General features: G+C 44.3%; 1 protein-coding gene across 2 annotated transcripts in view; it reads right to left on the reverse strand.

The window, feature by feature from the left end:
* The window catches only part of COL4A6 (collagen type IV alpha 6 chain), a 291,365-nt gene that overhangs the window by 148,509 nt on the left and 127,433 nt on the right, over window positions 1-15,423 (reverse strand). For both annotated transcript variants that reach the window (XM_082376976.1, XM_082376977.1), the window contains one exon: window positions 13,714-13,797. In XM_082376976.1, the coding sequence (XP_082233102.1) occupies window positions 13,714-13,797 (84 nt within the window). The remainder of the gene's footprint in view (window positions 1-13,713; window positions 13,798-15,423) is intronic.

Here is a 15,423-nt window from a genome sequence, read left to right on the forward strand (position 1 = left end):
TCACAAGTTTTCTAATAAAATTTGGGTTATGTACTTTTTCTAATGGCTATCCCTAAGGAGCCAAATTCTCAGGCTAATATAAACGCCACTTGCAAATTTGTACAGATGCTAATAGGAGCTGATTAGTGTACAAAGTTGCTCAAAGTTCAAGATGACTGAAAATGAAGTTCAATCAGTACTGTGCGTCAAGTGAATTTATGTTGCTTACTCTGTCAAACCCAACAGATAAGCTCTGTTCATGCTAACATTTGGTCGCAGTCCCACTTCTCCCCCATACCTGGGAGAGGAGGAACTGAGATGATTAATGGGTGAGAACTGCTACTCCCTACCTTTTATGGTCTCATCATTTGTGAAGAGGGGAGTGGAAATGGCTAAGATGTGACTCCCTTCTGGATGCCTATTCCCATGAGACTCTAGCCACCCACCCCCACCCCCAATCAAGCTCTTCCAAACCTATTTCTCCTCTAAGGTCCTGCTCTAGGCTCGTGCCCTCGTCAAGTACTCTCGTCCATAGCAAACTGTTTTCTGGATATATATCCAGATTTGGATATATACCCTGCTATTGAATAAAGCTAAACGTTAATCCATGCTCGAGGCTCATAGCCCAGTAGGGGAGAAGGATAATAATAGCAATAGCATCAGTGGTAATAGTTGTAGTAGTACTGGTAACAGTGACCAGTTATTAAGTGCTTGATGTGTGCTAATCACTTTACATACATGATCTCATTTAATCCTTACAATAAATATTATTCATTACTTTATTCATTCAACAAAACAAAATAAATCAGATCAAGTCCCTCTCCTCTTGGAGCAAAGCTTTCTACATTGAGGTAGGAGGAGAATCAAAGGAGTGGTGTCCTGGAAGCCAAGCAAAGAAAGTTTTTCAAGAAAGAGGGAGTGAAAAGCCATTGCAAATGCTGATGGCAGGTCAAGTAAGATGAAGACTGAGACACGGTCGTTGCAATTAACAAAGTGGATGTCACGGGTGACATTTATAAGAAAGGAGTGGTGGCAAAGAAAGCCTGATTAGAGTAGGTTCGAGAGAGAATGTGAAAAGTGGAGATTTTGAGTATAAACAACTATTTCAATGAGTTATGCTGTAAGAGGAACAGAGACACAGGGCAGTAGCTATAAGAGAAGGTGGAGTTAATGGAGGGTTTGGGGAACTAATAGCTAATAATTAGTAGAGCACTTACTTTGTGCCAGACACTATGCTAATGGCTTTATATGTTTTAGTCTATATGTTATAACAACCCTGTGAGATAGGTACTATTACTCTGGGTCACAGATGAAGAAACTAAAGCTTAGAATGGTTAAGTCATTTGCCTAACACAGGATTTCTCAACCTTGACACTATTGACATGTTGGACCAGATAATTCCATGTTGTGAGGGACTGTCCTGTGCATTGTAGGATGTTTACCAGCATCCCCGTCCTCTACTGATTAGATGCCAGTAGCACCCCACCAATTATGGCAACCAAAAATGTTTCCGTACCTGGCCAAATGTTCCCTGGGGGGCAAGACTGCCCCTGGTTGAGAACCACTGGGTAAAGACCACACATCTAGTAATTGATAAAGCCAGATCTTAAAAGATGGGCTTATCTGGCTCCAAAACCTGTGCTCTCAACCACTGTACTTTCTTGGACTACCAAAATGGGAAATTTCCCCTACCCTGTTCTGAGTGCCTGTGAATCCCTGGGAAGTGGGAAGAATATCTGGTCACTGGGGTAAGGGCATTCCTGCTCACAAGTTCCATGGTTCAGTATTCCAGATCAGATAGTCTGTCTGTCTGTCTGTCTGTCTGTCTCTCTCTCACACACACACACACACACACACACACACACACACACACACACACACACACACACACACACCCTGGCCTTCATAATCAAGGAAAACTCCTTGGAGCTTAAGTCTCTTCCTGACTATGGACCCCCATACGTAAGCTGAAATGGTTGGACGACATGATCCCCCGAGGTGCTCTGGCTCTGCCATCCTGCAGTCTAAGTGCCTAGGTTTTTTCATGAGGCAAATGCTTTTTTTGCGAGGGGGCGGCCAAGGTATATTTGAGGACTTTCAGTTTGGAAGCTGGTCCAAAGTTCCCAGGTTGTGTTTGTTTCCGTGTTTGCTTCTTCCCGACTGGCTTCTCCCATCGCTAAGGGCCGGCGGCCCCTCGGTTTGGGCCTTGAACGCGGTGGGGCGGCGGGTCGGTGGTTCAGGGCCACCCCGGGCCTCCCCCTCTGCCTGCAGAGGAAGTTCTGTGTCTCCTCCGGGCCGGTCCTCCTCCCCTGGGAGGCAGCCTTGCGAACCGAGCCGAGCGGCCCTCTCGGAAACCCGGCCCCCCGGGCGCCTGGGGCGGGCTGGGTATGGGAGTGGGTGCTGGCTCGGGGCCCTCGGGGAGCGGGGGCTTCTGGGGACCCCGCGAGGAGCTCCCGGGCGGGCAGGTGGGCGATGAGCTCCCCCTCAGGAATCTGGGACACTGGGGCCTGCGGGCGGCTTGTCATTAGGCTGTCGATGAGCCTGGGGGAGACGAGGGGGCAGGGGCTCTGCTACAGCGCCTGCTCTGCTTCCTCCAAGGGACCTGGGAGGCCTTCAAGCCCGGCTCCTCATTTCACACGGGCCGGAGGAGACAGGCTTCCATCCTGCTCTTAGCTAGAGCTAGGCTTGGGCTTGATTTGGAAGGTAAACTCAAAGAGAGATTCGTGTGTCCCACTCTGGTGCCAGTCATTGGAACCTTGGCCCCAGGTGCCAGTACTGGATTTGTCAGGCATTAAGCTCCGTCACATGCCTCAAAAACCAGCCCACTGTTAGGCGTGGTGGGACTCCCGGTGTTTCTGCGCTGCTGAGCCTCTCTGAGTCTGTTTCTGAGGGGTGGTACCCTTGGGGTTTCTGGGGATCAATATTAATATCTCTGTGGATGTACAGGTTTAGGTACGTTTCTAAATTCATGGAGTGTCTGCACGGGTTTTAAGAATAACAAATGTTGCTCTATATGAACACGTGGGGCTTTTCTATGTGTGCTCAGTTAATCATTCTTCAACTGAATTGCAAAGGCTGTGTTTAACCCCTGGCTCCCCTCCCTTCCTGAACTTTGTGAAGTTTAAGGCTCTGTTCTTACAGCACGGGGGCCCTGTCTGGGGAGCCTGTTTAGACCTGTCTCTTCCTTTTGTTTGCTTTCTTTTTGTCTCTCTGGGGAAACCTGGCTCCTGAACCCTGGTTACCCCTCATTCCATTCAGGGCCTCACAGCCTGTTTCTCCACAGCTCCCTGCTTTGCTCAGAGCTTTACTGGCATTCCCGCAGCAACATGTGAAGGGGGCAGCAACCACTGATTGGTGTCAAGCCCAAGAGGGAACCCAACCAAAGCAGTGGAATGCCAAGTTGTTCCAATTACTTGAACTAGAAAAGACATGTACAGGGCCAGAGACCATGGTTTCTTTGAGATGGCTGATAACCAAACATATACATTAATCTTCCTGGGGTCTAAAGGAATGAACATTTTTTCCTCTGGGTTTTCAAAAATTAAGGAGTAAAACTAACCTTGTAAAAACTGTAAAAGCTGTCATAGCAAAGCCGAGTGCTTAGTTAAGTCCACAGAGCCTGCTAAGGTCCTAGCTGGTAATTCAGGATAAGGGAACCGTTCTAAGGCATTCTGTAGATATCTCCGCTGACCAAGCTTTAAGATCTGTCTTATATTAACCAGCGACTTCCTTCTTTCATGATTCCTCAAACCCTACCTTTCACTCATAACTCCCACAACAAAATGCATCAAGTCGGAAACAGATGCTCTTTCAGAACCCACTGAGGTGGCCTTTCTCACTGGGCATTGTAGTAACTGTAGGAGCTTTTAACGTGCGATGGAGAGAAGCACCTTCCTGTCCTCTCTGTAATCAAAATAAGGTCACTTCAGTGCTGCTGATTCCACTTGGTTTTGGGATGAGTTTTCCTCAGTTGGCATCAGTAGAGACTAACCAATGGGGATACTGGTTTCCAAGGAGTTAGAGGAATGTGGTGGAAAGGAACTGGTACCATCGTTCAGGTAATAAAAAACAAAAAGGTGATACCTTCAATGAAGATGAGCCCTCATCATCAAATCACTGTTTGAAGGTGTATGCATCTCTGCGTGTGTTCAAGGTTGGAGAGAATCATTTAAAGAAAGATAGGATCTGAGCAGCAGAAAATGCAAAGTTTCCATTCTGCTGTGCTAGGGGATTTTGGACATGCCACTTAACCTCTAAAAATAGAGAGCATTCTATCCGCCTATCATGTCTCTCACTCTAATCCACTCTGTACAGCCCCCATCAAATTAATCTTCCTAAAGAAACATTTTTGTCATAATATTAAAAAAAATAGTTTGTTTAATCACTCCAGTCTATACCAATACGTCCTTTTGCGGACTTGTGCTCTGGCACTCAGACATTCAATCAGATGATGCAGTGCTGTGTAGTTAAGGGCTGCTGCTGGCTACGGTGTGTGTGTGTTTGTGTGTGTGTGTATGTGTGTAGTCTCCCTAACTCTGGTGCTTGTGATATGTCTGCATTCTCCAGAGTGCCTGCACCCACCCCCCCAGAGTGTTTCCTTAAATGTTTGTGTAGTGGGCTTGAACCTGATGCAACACAATGAGAAAAACAAAATGCAGAGCATAGTCTAGGACCTCTACCTCTATAAGTAAAGGTGGTCATTAAACAATTGGCCATTTGCCTTATGTGTTAAAATAAAAGCTCTTTTGAAAAGATGACAGTGAGGTAAATTTCTGCAAACAAAGCAATGCACATTTTTTCCCATCGACTTCTATAGCTTAAGAGAGATGCCATGCAATTAATTTTGTTAAACATTCTTGGAAGACTTCCATTAATGCAAGTCTTCTCAGAACAGACACCATATTATTTCCTTGACATATATTTGGTAGTTTCATCTATACACATTTCTAACTCCATTGCAGAGAACTTCCATACAGCGAGTGGCCTACATAAAGGGACAGATCTGTATCAGAGCTGTAAAAACTGATGTGACACCTCACAAAACTTGTAATCACAGATGAAAACCAGGCTTTCCTTATGCATGGATTTCAGTTCTTGTGACTTTTAAAAGACAGGGATATTAGGAAAACATTTTAAAACCCAGACAAGGATATAAACAGATGCTATACACATGGTCAGGGGTTACTTCTCACTGGGGCAGGGAAAGGATGATTGATTTGTTGATATCTGGTCTACATCTTCTTGGCATCTTCTTCTCCACTACAAGTATTCCTCCATTCACAACAATCTAATCAAGATGAGCTCAGCTGATTATGGCCATGAAATTAAGAGGCCATTTGACATGGTGGAAAGAACACTGAGCAGGGGGCTAGAATACTTGGTTCAAATCTCAGCTATGCCACTCGCAAGGGACCTTGGGAAAGTCTCTTAACCTCTCTGAAATGCTTTCTTCTAAAAGTCTTCACATTTAAAGAGAGGGAAAGAGCATTCACACGCATGGTTTATAAACCATGATATGCCACTTGGGGCTTGGATCCAACCTCCCAGGCTTGAGATTTTATGATTTTTAAATTTCTTTGCTGTCTCACTTCTCCCAGCTCCTGAGATCCCCATTGCTTTATTTTATATAAAGTTGTCAAGGTGAGGCTCTAAAGTTGGTGCCATGGCTGTTCGAAAGGGAAAGAACAAGAGATTTGGGGACAGTTATTTTTTTCTTATTCAAGTTCTTTTGCCTCTGCTCGTAGGTCCCATCTATGTTAAGTATGGTCTAGGCCGGCGGTCTCCAAGTCTCTGATTGCACACCCTTTTCAGTTAAAAACAATTAGAGCATGCTTTATATATATACACACTATATCATTAATGATTATATAAATTACATACATGTCCTACGCTGCATATATATGTACCTACACATATATTATGAAATGCACACAATAAATAGAAAATGTAAAAGGATGAGCTAAAGCTGAAATAAATAGCATGTCAAATGTCTTGTTCATTGTGATGGCTTCATTGTATTATTAGCTAGTATTTCAAGGCACCATATACACTTAGGGAAAGATCTTTCATTACTGAGAATGGGTATAAATCCATATTTCATTTAGTCTTCTTGATTATTCTTGCATCACTTTTTTGCTGACTTCTTGTCAGGTATGATTAGGTTGCTGTGCTTTTTACCTCACAATGAGGCTGATGGAAAAACTCATTCAAGGAGTAAGAGAAGTGTGAGCGCTGCCATTTTCATGTGCTTACATTATTGGTATTATCTTCAATACATGGTTTATTTGCGGGAATCTTCTTAAGCCAGTTGTCCATTTTGTGAGGGTTAATGTAGTTAGATAATATAATCCGTAAATCCGCTTAACTGGGCCCAAGGAGATAGCAGTATCTCTGGTATATATAGAAGACAAAAAAAAAGTAAGGGCTCCAGGGTCAACCCTTCCACCTGTGGGCTCCCATTCTTCCCTCAGAATACCTTACAAAGCATATGCAACAGAGGGTGTCAGTGACAATACGTGTATTACATATTTGAAAGGCTTAATAGTAGTGCTAATAATAGCTAATATTTAGATAGCACTTGGTGTACTACACACTGTTTTAAGCACTTTACATAAATTAAATTGTTTTAATCCAAATCTTCATTTCTTTCTAGATGTTTTCAATTTAAATGGAAATAGAAGTCGTAATATTTTCTTTCACACTGATTCTACAATGGGCTGATCTGCATGTGCCAACCTCCCCCTCCCCACAAACCCACCAATTTTGGAGATCACTGATCCAGGCTTTGAGATTTAGAATCTCTGGAGAAGTGCAATGCTTCTGTAAGTACATCTCAGCCACTCTTTCCGATCTCCTGCTGCTATAATTTCACACCTGCTCATAGAGGACGAAAAACAGGCACCGGTGACACAGGAAGCCCTCCCAGGCAACTGAAAGCAGAGGGCAGTAACTGGGTGAGGAAAATGAGAATGAGGGACGGAGAGCTAGAAATGCTAGAGCTGGAGGGAGGGAAGCCGGGAAGGAGAAAGAAGGAAGTTAGAGACCAGAGAAGAACAAGGAGAGGAGAGGAGAGGAGTATACATCTGTGGAGGGAAGATGAAGGCAGATTCTGGGAGGAGAGACTACGTCACACGTTAGCAGGCAAGATGCTCACCCACGTCTTGATATCCAATGTCTCTGACATATGGATGAGCAGGGCAGGACAAGGAAACTGAACAGTCTCTAAAGATTTGTACACATGACTCCTCCCCAGAGGAGAGGCCTATGCAATTTATTCAAGCAATGTAAAGATGGGGCCATGCTTAACCTAAAGAGTATGTCTCTAAAGCTAGAACTGCAGGCAGGCCAGGCAGGGAAGGTATTTGGGAGGTGTGTGTGGTGAGTCGACATCCCGGTGACTCTCTTCAAATCACACCAGCCAGATGGTCAAGGAGGAGAGCACGGCACATTCCTGCAGGGGTGCAACTTCAGCTGTTAGGCGCTTCCAGCATCGGCAGTAAAAAGCCACAGCAAGTGATTTACGTCTGAGGCAGCTGCCAAGACACCACTCCAGAGGGTAGAACACTGTCAAAAATGGCCCTCCGTATCTCACTGCCACACTAGAAAGCACGATAAGACACTTTAGGGGCAAGGAACTGTCATGGTACAGTAACACGGGGTCTGACTTCGATCATCAGAGCTGGTGGGTGGTGGGTTCTTTGAGATCACCCTGCCCAAACCCCTCACTCTTTTGATTGGTAAACTGGGACCCTGAGAGGGGAAAGCACCAGCCCAATGTCATCCAGTTGGCAAAGCTCAGGCATGGCACTGAGGTCTCTGGGTATCTAAAGCAGTGCTCTTGACTCCACAGCTGTGTATTAATCTCCTCCTCCAGCCCCTTGGCTTCTCTTTAACAGAAGCCTTCCTCACTAGTACGGATAATATATTCCATAAATCCCACACTGTCCCAATATGATCAAAGAGAGGATTAAGATAACCACAAACATCTGCTGGGCTACGATTGCATCTTGACTCAGGGCAGAGACACTAACTTTTAACATTACCATCAATTATCCTTGACCCAAACAACTATATTTAAAATACACAGGGCTCTTTGATTTTTTTACTTCCCTCCCCTGCTGTCACCCAGTGGCTACTTCCCTGTGCAAACACTTTTCCTCTCCCCCTACAAGGAAGAGGAACAAGGGAAACTCAAGACCATCAACTTTGCGTAAGGTTAAGAGGCTTTAAGCAAAAGGTTTGGTGGAGAGGAGGGTGAAATCAATGTCGAAAAGAAAGTTTGTGATTATCTTTCACTCACGATTATTCATGAATGTCCTCACCTTGGAAAAAGCACGAATTGCTGGTAGTAAAACAACAGCATTTTGCCAAGTCCCTTGCCTTGGTAGGCACAGAGTAAGAAGCAATCAGGCAAAAGAAGCTTTCAAGGTCAAAAACCCAGAGGAGTTACGTAGAGCAAGATCCCAAAGCAAGCTATGGGAACCAGAGTGTGGGAAAGAGCTGGGATCCTTACAGCTAACAAGATCTAAAAAAGATATGGAAATGACTGCCCTGCCTTTTTGCCTTCTTTTAGCAGAATGGATTCCTCCCTAGACAAGAGACTCTCATCTGCTTCACAGCAACCTAAGAGCTAATCCAGGAGAGCGGGGCTGGAACCATACCCAACCAAATTGGTTGGTTGGTTGGTTGGTCCTTCATGAAACAATCTGTACTGCCTACTGCCCCTGCAGGGTCTAAGGAGACCAAATCTCTGCCCTTTAGGAGTTCATAAGATAGTGGAGATCAGACAAGTCATTAGATTGCTGTAGTTCAGCATGAGAAGAAGGATGAGAAGAGTAGATAAAAATAGGTATGGAGAAAAGTGGATGGATTTGAGCTCAATTTAAGAAGATAAATAGATGGGATTTGATGATGAATTGGAGGTGGAGAAAAGAAAGAGAAGACAAGAATGACTCCTGGGTTCCTGGCTTGAGCAATGGAGTGCTTGGTGGGGCTGAGATGGGGAAGACACAAGGTAGGACTTAGGAAGGAACGCGTCTGGTGGGAGTTGCTGGTTGAATTCTGTGCGATACATGTTTGTGGTGCCAGTGAAACTCCAAGCAGAGATATCCAGCAAGAAACTGATAATGCTGATCCGAAGCTACGGAGAAAGGTCTGAACTAGAGATAGAGACTGAATATCTATCATTGTATGGGTGGTAGCTGAGATCTCTGGAATATATGAAACCACCCTGGGAGAGGCCTACAGTGAGAAGAGAAGTAGGATGAGGACAGAACGCTGGGGAGTCCCAATCAGAATAGGAAAGAACCAGGAGAGAAGAGCACGATGAAATCCAAGGGAACTGAGAGTTGCAGGAAAGAAGGGGGTGTCTCGGGCAGCAAAGTCAAAGAAGATAAGAAAGAAAAATGTCCATTGTTTTTGGCAACAGGCAGGTTAGTGGCGCCCAGCGTTAGCAGTGAGGCCAGCCTGCAGAGGGGCAAGACGCCTGATCGCAGGCAGCTGGAGCAAGGCCCGGCCACCCAAGGAGGTCATGCGCATTATGAGCTTTCCGCTTTGGAACTGTAGAGGCTAAGGACAGTGGCTGGTCAGGGCACCCAGAGAGAAGGGAAAGATGTTTTACCGGAATTGCCTAATTCAGGAGAAAATGGAACAACCTCTGGGTACTCTCGGTAGCCATGGCGCCAGTCAGCTGACACAGGGAATGCCAGCCGTTTGCAGGAGGAGAGTAAATTGAAGGGGCTGGTGGTGAATGCATCTGGGCTCTGGAATTCATGGGAAACACACTTTGTGACAGAGAAGCAGCAGGATGCAGGCAGGAGATAAGGAACCAAGAAACCTGGGCTGTTTCTCGTGAAACTCAGGCTAGTCTCATAAACTCTCTAGCTAGGACATAGCTTCCACAGCCATAAAACAGGGGCCAACAGCCCTTACCTGGGGGGGGGGAGAATCCAAACATCCCCTGTGGTTTGGGATTCTCTGTGATAATGCACCCTTAGATGGCATGGATAATTAGGAGCTCTCCATGCTTTATGTAAACACCAGAACACTTAAAACAGGGAAAACTCTGAAATGCTATTAAGGAATAGTAGACTCAGAACAAAACAAACAGTCCCGCCTGCTCCCAACTCAGACAAACACACGCGGGTAATGCAGAGACAGCTTTCAAATCCAGTAGGGAAAACAGGGCAAGGGATGGAAATGTCAACCTACAACGATTTGATCAATCCAATGGCAAAAGAAAAAAAATACCAGGGAAGAGAACAACTCAAAAGAATGGTTTTTCCAGATAATAACACTCACCCCCAAGAAAGAAAGCTTGAAGTCAAACATTAAATCCAAATTTAAATGACCAGGGGTTGGGGGAGAAACACCTTTATTTAACATTACTAGGCATGTCATTTTTTAAAGTTGCCATTCTCCTAAAGTAGGCTAAATAAGGTTTAGCCACTGACAGGCTAGTGACCTTGGGCAAATCACTTATCAGTTTATTTGTTGCATACAGATAATGATACAGACCCTGGGAAAAGATGCTTTGGAAAACACAAAGCAGTGCAGCAACGCTAGGCGAGGGCTTTTTACCAGGCATGGCATGCCTTCGAGAAATCAGTTTGAGATGGCTTAAGCCAAAAAGAGTTGGATCACAGTCGAGCAGGAGTGCTAGGTGTTGTGTAAATGTCTTAATCAGTTCAAGGGGCCTCTGGCAAAAGAAAAATACACACTGCCCAGCAAGCTATGTGCTTGATGTCTCCCCAAGGCAGGAGGCAGGCCCTGCAAAGGGCTGCAGCATATCTCAGGGGTGAACCAACGTTCCGTTCCCCTCCCAGCTCGCAGAGCTGGAGAGGAACAGCTTGAAATCCAAAAGGGGCCCTCTTCTCAGCTAAGGAAAACAGTCTCAAATCTTTCTGACATCTGCACAAAAGGGGTACTGAGGGGCTGCCCTGCAGGGTCAACAGTGCTGGGTCCAGTTTAAACAATCCTGCTTGGCCCTGGGAACGCGGGAGGGTAGGGAAGATGAGTAAAAAGGGCCTGGCTGTGTGGGCAGCTTCAAGCATCCGTGTGCACAGGATCGGCCCCATGTGCACTGGCCTCCTGATCTACTTGGGAAATAGGACATTCCTGCCCTTGACTCATGAAATACAGCTTGGTCTGGTTCACTGACCTTGACAAGCGTTCCCAGAAACTTCAGGCTTCACAAATAAAGTTTTAGGAGCATATTTGACTGTGTGGACACCGAGTCTTTTAAATATTGACGAAAAAGATCTGTGCGGTGATATTCTATTTTTCTCCATCCCACGCCCCTTCAACCACTCTTGTTTTCAAAGGAGAAGCCAGATTAGGGCTCCAGATGTTTGGAATCCAAATGAGAGCTCCTCACAGAGGAAATCTACCGCCTTCTATCTTCAAAGATCAAAATCTCAGCCAGGGGTGAAACAATGAGGTCATCGTAGGCATGTTTGCCTGGTGTAGGACTGACCTCTGTTCAGAATATATAAGAATTTCTAGTTTTAAAGGCTCCCCAGCCCCACAAACAGTTCAGAGTTGTTTCTCAGTTCCCTGGCTGCAGGGTCTAACCAACTTCCTGCCCCTCACGCTCCACCAGGAAATGCCCTTTTGTGTCAAACTTCAAATCTCATCTGCTTCCACTTGGGCCATTTTTACTTGCTGTATCTTTGCAGGGGTAAAGTAAGTCAATAAGAATCGCCCCTTAGGAAAGTGGGGAGAGGATATGTCCAGGAAATTCACGGAGGAAATACAAACCTGCAATGAATATGTGAAAAGACGCTTAAACTTACATGCAGTCTGGGAATTGAGATGATTTTCACCCATATTAACAAAAATATCAAGTGATGGCAAGGGTATAGAAACATGGGCACTCTTGTACAACAATGTTGATGTAAATAAATTCCAATAGATACTCTGTGGGGTAATTGATCATCGGCTTTTAAAATTAAAAATGCCCATTACCCTTACATCTGGTAATTCGGATCCTTAGTATCTATACTAGAAATGAGTACAAGGAGGACCGTTCAAGGATTTCTACTGTAGCACTTCCATTTTTTAAAATAGCAAAAATTTGGAAACAACCTATGTGTTCATCAAAAGGGAAATGGCTAGATTAAACTTCGGGGTAGAGGAAAAGATCTTAAGGACATATTATGTGACCAAACAAACAAACCAAAAAAGGCATAGAATATATACTTATGATTATAGTTTGGGAAAAAAAAACAGAAAATGAAACTATTGTTATACATATTCGTACATATCTTTGATCATGCACAGAAAAAGACCAGAAAGACAATAGTGGGACCGAGAGAACATCAAGGGAGACTTTTGCATTGTCTGTGTTGCTTGCTGTAGTTTAAGAACATATTCATATATTTGTTGTAGAATTATTTTTTTCCAAAGTGTTTCCTAGATATAGATCAGAGGAAGAACGTGGGCCTCAGTGGCTATAGTGAACACGACTTCCCTGGGAGACAGCAGTGGGTAAAGTAAACAGGCGAGAAATCAAAAGACCCAGGTAATAGCCTGAATCTGTCATCAATTTGCTGTGTGACCCGGGAAGTCATTTTCCTTCTCAGAGACTGTTTCCTCTACCATCTGTGGATAAGATGAGAAGCTCACGAAGATACCTTCCCTTTCTAATATTTTATGATTCCCTAAGTCTGTGCCTTTAATGTACAATATGTCTGGTCCCTTTTGATGAAGAGATGGCTTTTTATACTTTTCCTTCAAATTCTGGCATAGTTTGACATTTCACTGTACTGCAAATGGAAGATAATGAAAGAGGAGGTGGAGCGGTCACTCTGTTCCCTGTTCGGCTATGTTTTTAAGGGTTTGGTTGACCTATTTATGCTACCTTCCTTTGACAATGTAAGCTCTTAGGCTTGTTTGAATGTGATGAGAGTGCAAATACAATGCTGCAAGTCGGAAGATCTCAATTCTACAGGGTGGCCATAAATTTTGAAGACGTAGATTGGATTTTATTTTTTTTATGGATTGATCCCCCTTGAATACTTTTGCTGAGTTATACTAAAGATGCAGGTTTCTTCAGTGCAAATCAAAAATACAAATCATCTGGGGCAACACATCACATATGCATATACGAGGATTGATAGAAATGGTGTATCAAGGCACTGTGTTCATTGCAATTTGCACAACAATTTGAACTGGGCATGGCTATTAAAGGACAATACATTGAATAAATCACTTAATGTTTTGAAACATGTCCTATGCTTTAATATAATATCTATAAATCATTCTTTATGTATAGTCACCTATATTTCTGGACTTTATGGCTACCCTGTACCCTTGATTTTGGATGAAGCACATCCCTAGTCTGTAGATAACGATTGGACCACTTGTCCCCCAGAGTGGTAGGGAAGAGCCTACCTATAAATGAGCTATGAAAATTTACATGCATCTACAAACATATCATAATCTGGTTCTGCACAACTTAATTGCCTTTTGGAAATACCCCAGATGAAACCTTGAGGAAACTCTGGTATTGAGTCAATGAAAGAAACCTCTTCCCGGTCCGTCAGAGACTTTGACTAATCTAGTTCTGCCTATCATTAGTCAGCAAAGCTCCTTCCAGCTGGTCTTCATCACTTTGCTTGTTCCATGAGGTCATAAGAGTAAATTCTAAGCAGTTTAATTCTAAAGAAAACACACACACTTCAGATATCGGCTCCTGTGACTATCTGTCTTTCAACAATGAAGGAAGCAACTTACTCGGGCTCCTTTCTCAGGAGAGCACTTACAGCCCCCAATGCAGTCTTGGCCTCCACATGGCTTGCCATAGGGCTTCTTCTCTCCCTATTAAAAACAAGAAAAAAAGAAAAAAGTTAGTGAACCACGTGAAGCAAGAGCCAATGCTACCCAGGGAGTATGCCCCTTAGCCACACTCCTCCTCACCAAATAAATCAGAGCGGCTTAATCATCTCACTTGGCGGTGTCATGAGTCACATGAAATAAAAAGGCATCTTAAGCTAGCACCCTTTTAGGTCAGCTCTGTACCTCACTATATAGCCAGTTTGGTAGCTGGTTGGGGAACTGTGACTTAAATCTCCCCACATAGGTAGAAATTCCAGCCACAAAATACAAGAGCATTTCTTTACATGGGGCTGGAAATAGGCTCTAGCTGTATCCCTGAGCCCCGCTGGACTTATATATTTGCCCTCATTGAGAAAGCAGCAGCTGTAGCAGAGAACTTGAGAGAAATTCAAGTGCCAGAAATGTAATGATAGATGAAAATAGCCACCCTGTACTCTGCCCTCAGAATTGTTCTCCTCAGGTCCCACTTTCAGCACAGCATTCAAACCCCTGTGCCCAGTTAGTCAGATCCAAGTTTCTCAGGTGATACTGTACGCTATTCCCTTAACTCTCCAATCCAACTTCCTTTTCCCTTCTCTGCTTTTTTTTTTTTTTTTTTTTGGACCGCGCTGCGTGGCCTGCAGGATCCTAGTTCCCCAACCAGGGAACGAACCAGGGCCCCGGGCAATGAAAGCGCCGAATCTTAATCACTGGACTGCCAGGGAACTCCCACCTTCTCTGTTTTATGGTGATGATTATAACAAGCTGAATTTCTCCAAGGCCCCCCGCATGACCTGACATGTGCTGACCCTCTCCAACCTGTTCTCCTCACTCTCTACCCGGCTCACTCTGCTTCAATCACACTGGTATTCATTCTATTCTTTAAAAACTTAAGCCTGTTCCTGCCTCAGGGCCTTTGCCCCAGCTGTTACTTCTGCCTGGAATGCTCTTCCCCTAGATGTTTCTGATCGCTGGCCTCTTTTTATCACCCAAGTCTCAGTTCAATTGTCTATTCTCAGAGAGGCCTTTCCTGACCACTCAACCTAAGGTGGCCCCCAGTTACTTCCAATCATATCACTGTTACCTTTTCAACATTAAACATTCTGTCTCCCCCCATTAGAATGTAAGCCCCATGTTAGTAGGGACCTTATCTGTGCTGTCCAACACTGCATCCCCAATGTCTAAAACAGTAGATGGCATGTGAAAAACGCTTGATGCCCTCACAGAGCTGGGATGTGAACACAGGTCTAACTCCAAAGCCTTGACCTTAACCCTTATGCCTTTGAGTGTTTTCTAAGTCTTCTGTCTCAATGCAGACTCAAAAATGAGGAAACTGCCATTCTGACCCTACCCACCTTGGAAAAAAAGCAACACATAAATTCTAACTATTATCTGTAATAAGAACTTTATCTCTGGGATGGATTTAGTATCATCCAACTTTTTTGTTTAATGTTGGCTGTTTTGTTCAAAAGAGAAAGGCATATTTATGAGCCAGCCTCACACTTAATCATTCTTGTCTCTTTGTACTGTGAACCTTTTCCTAACTCCCAGGGAGCACTGTGAATTTCTCAGATGGTCTCTTATCTCTTTAGGCATTCCCACAACCCTTTATCACCACAACACCTCGGT

This window comes from Balaenoptera borealis (genome assembly GCF_965194805.1).
Source record: "Balaenoptera borealis genome assembly, chromosome: X".
Taxonomy (NCBI): domain Eukaryota; kingdom Metazoa; phylum Chordata; class Mammalia; order Artiodactyla; family Balaenopteridae; genus Balaenoptera; species Balaenoptera borealis.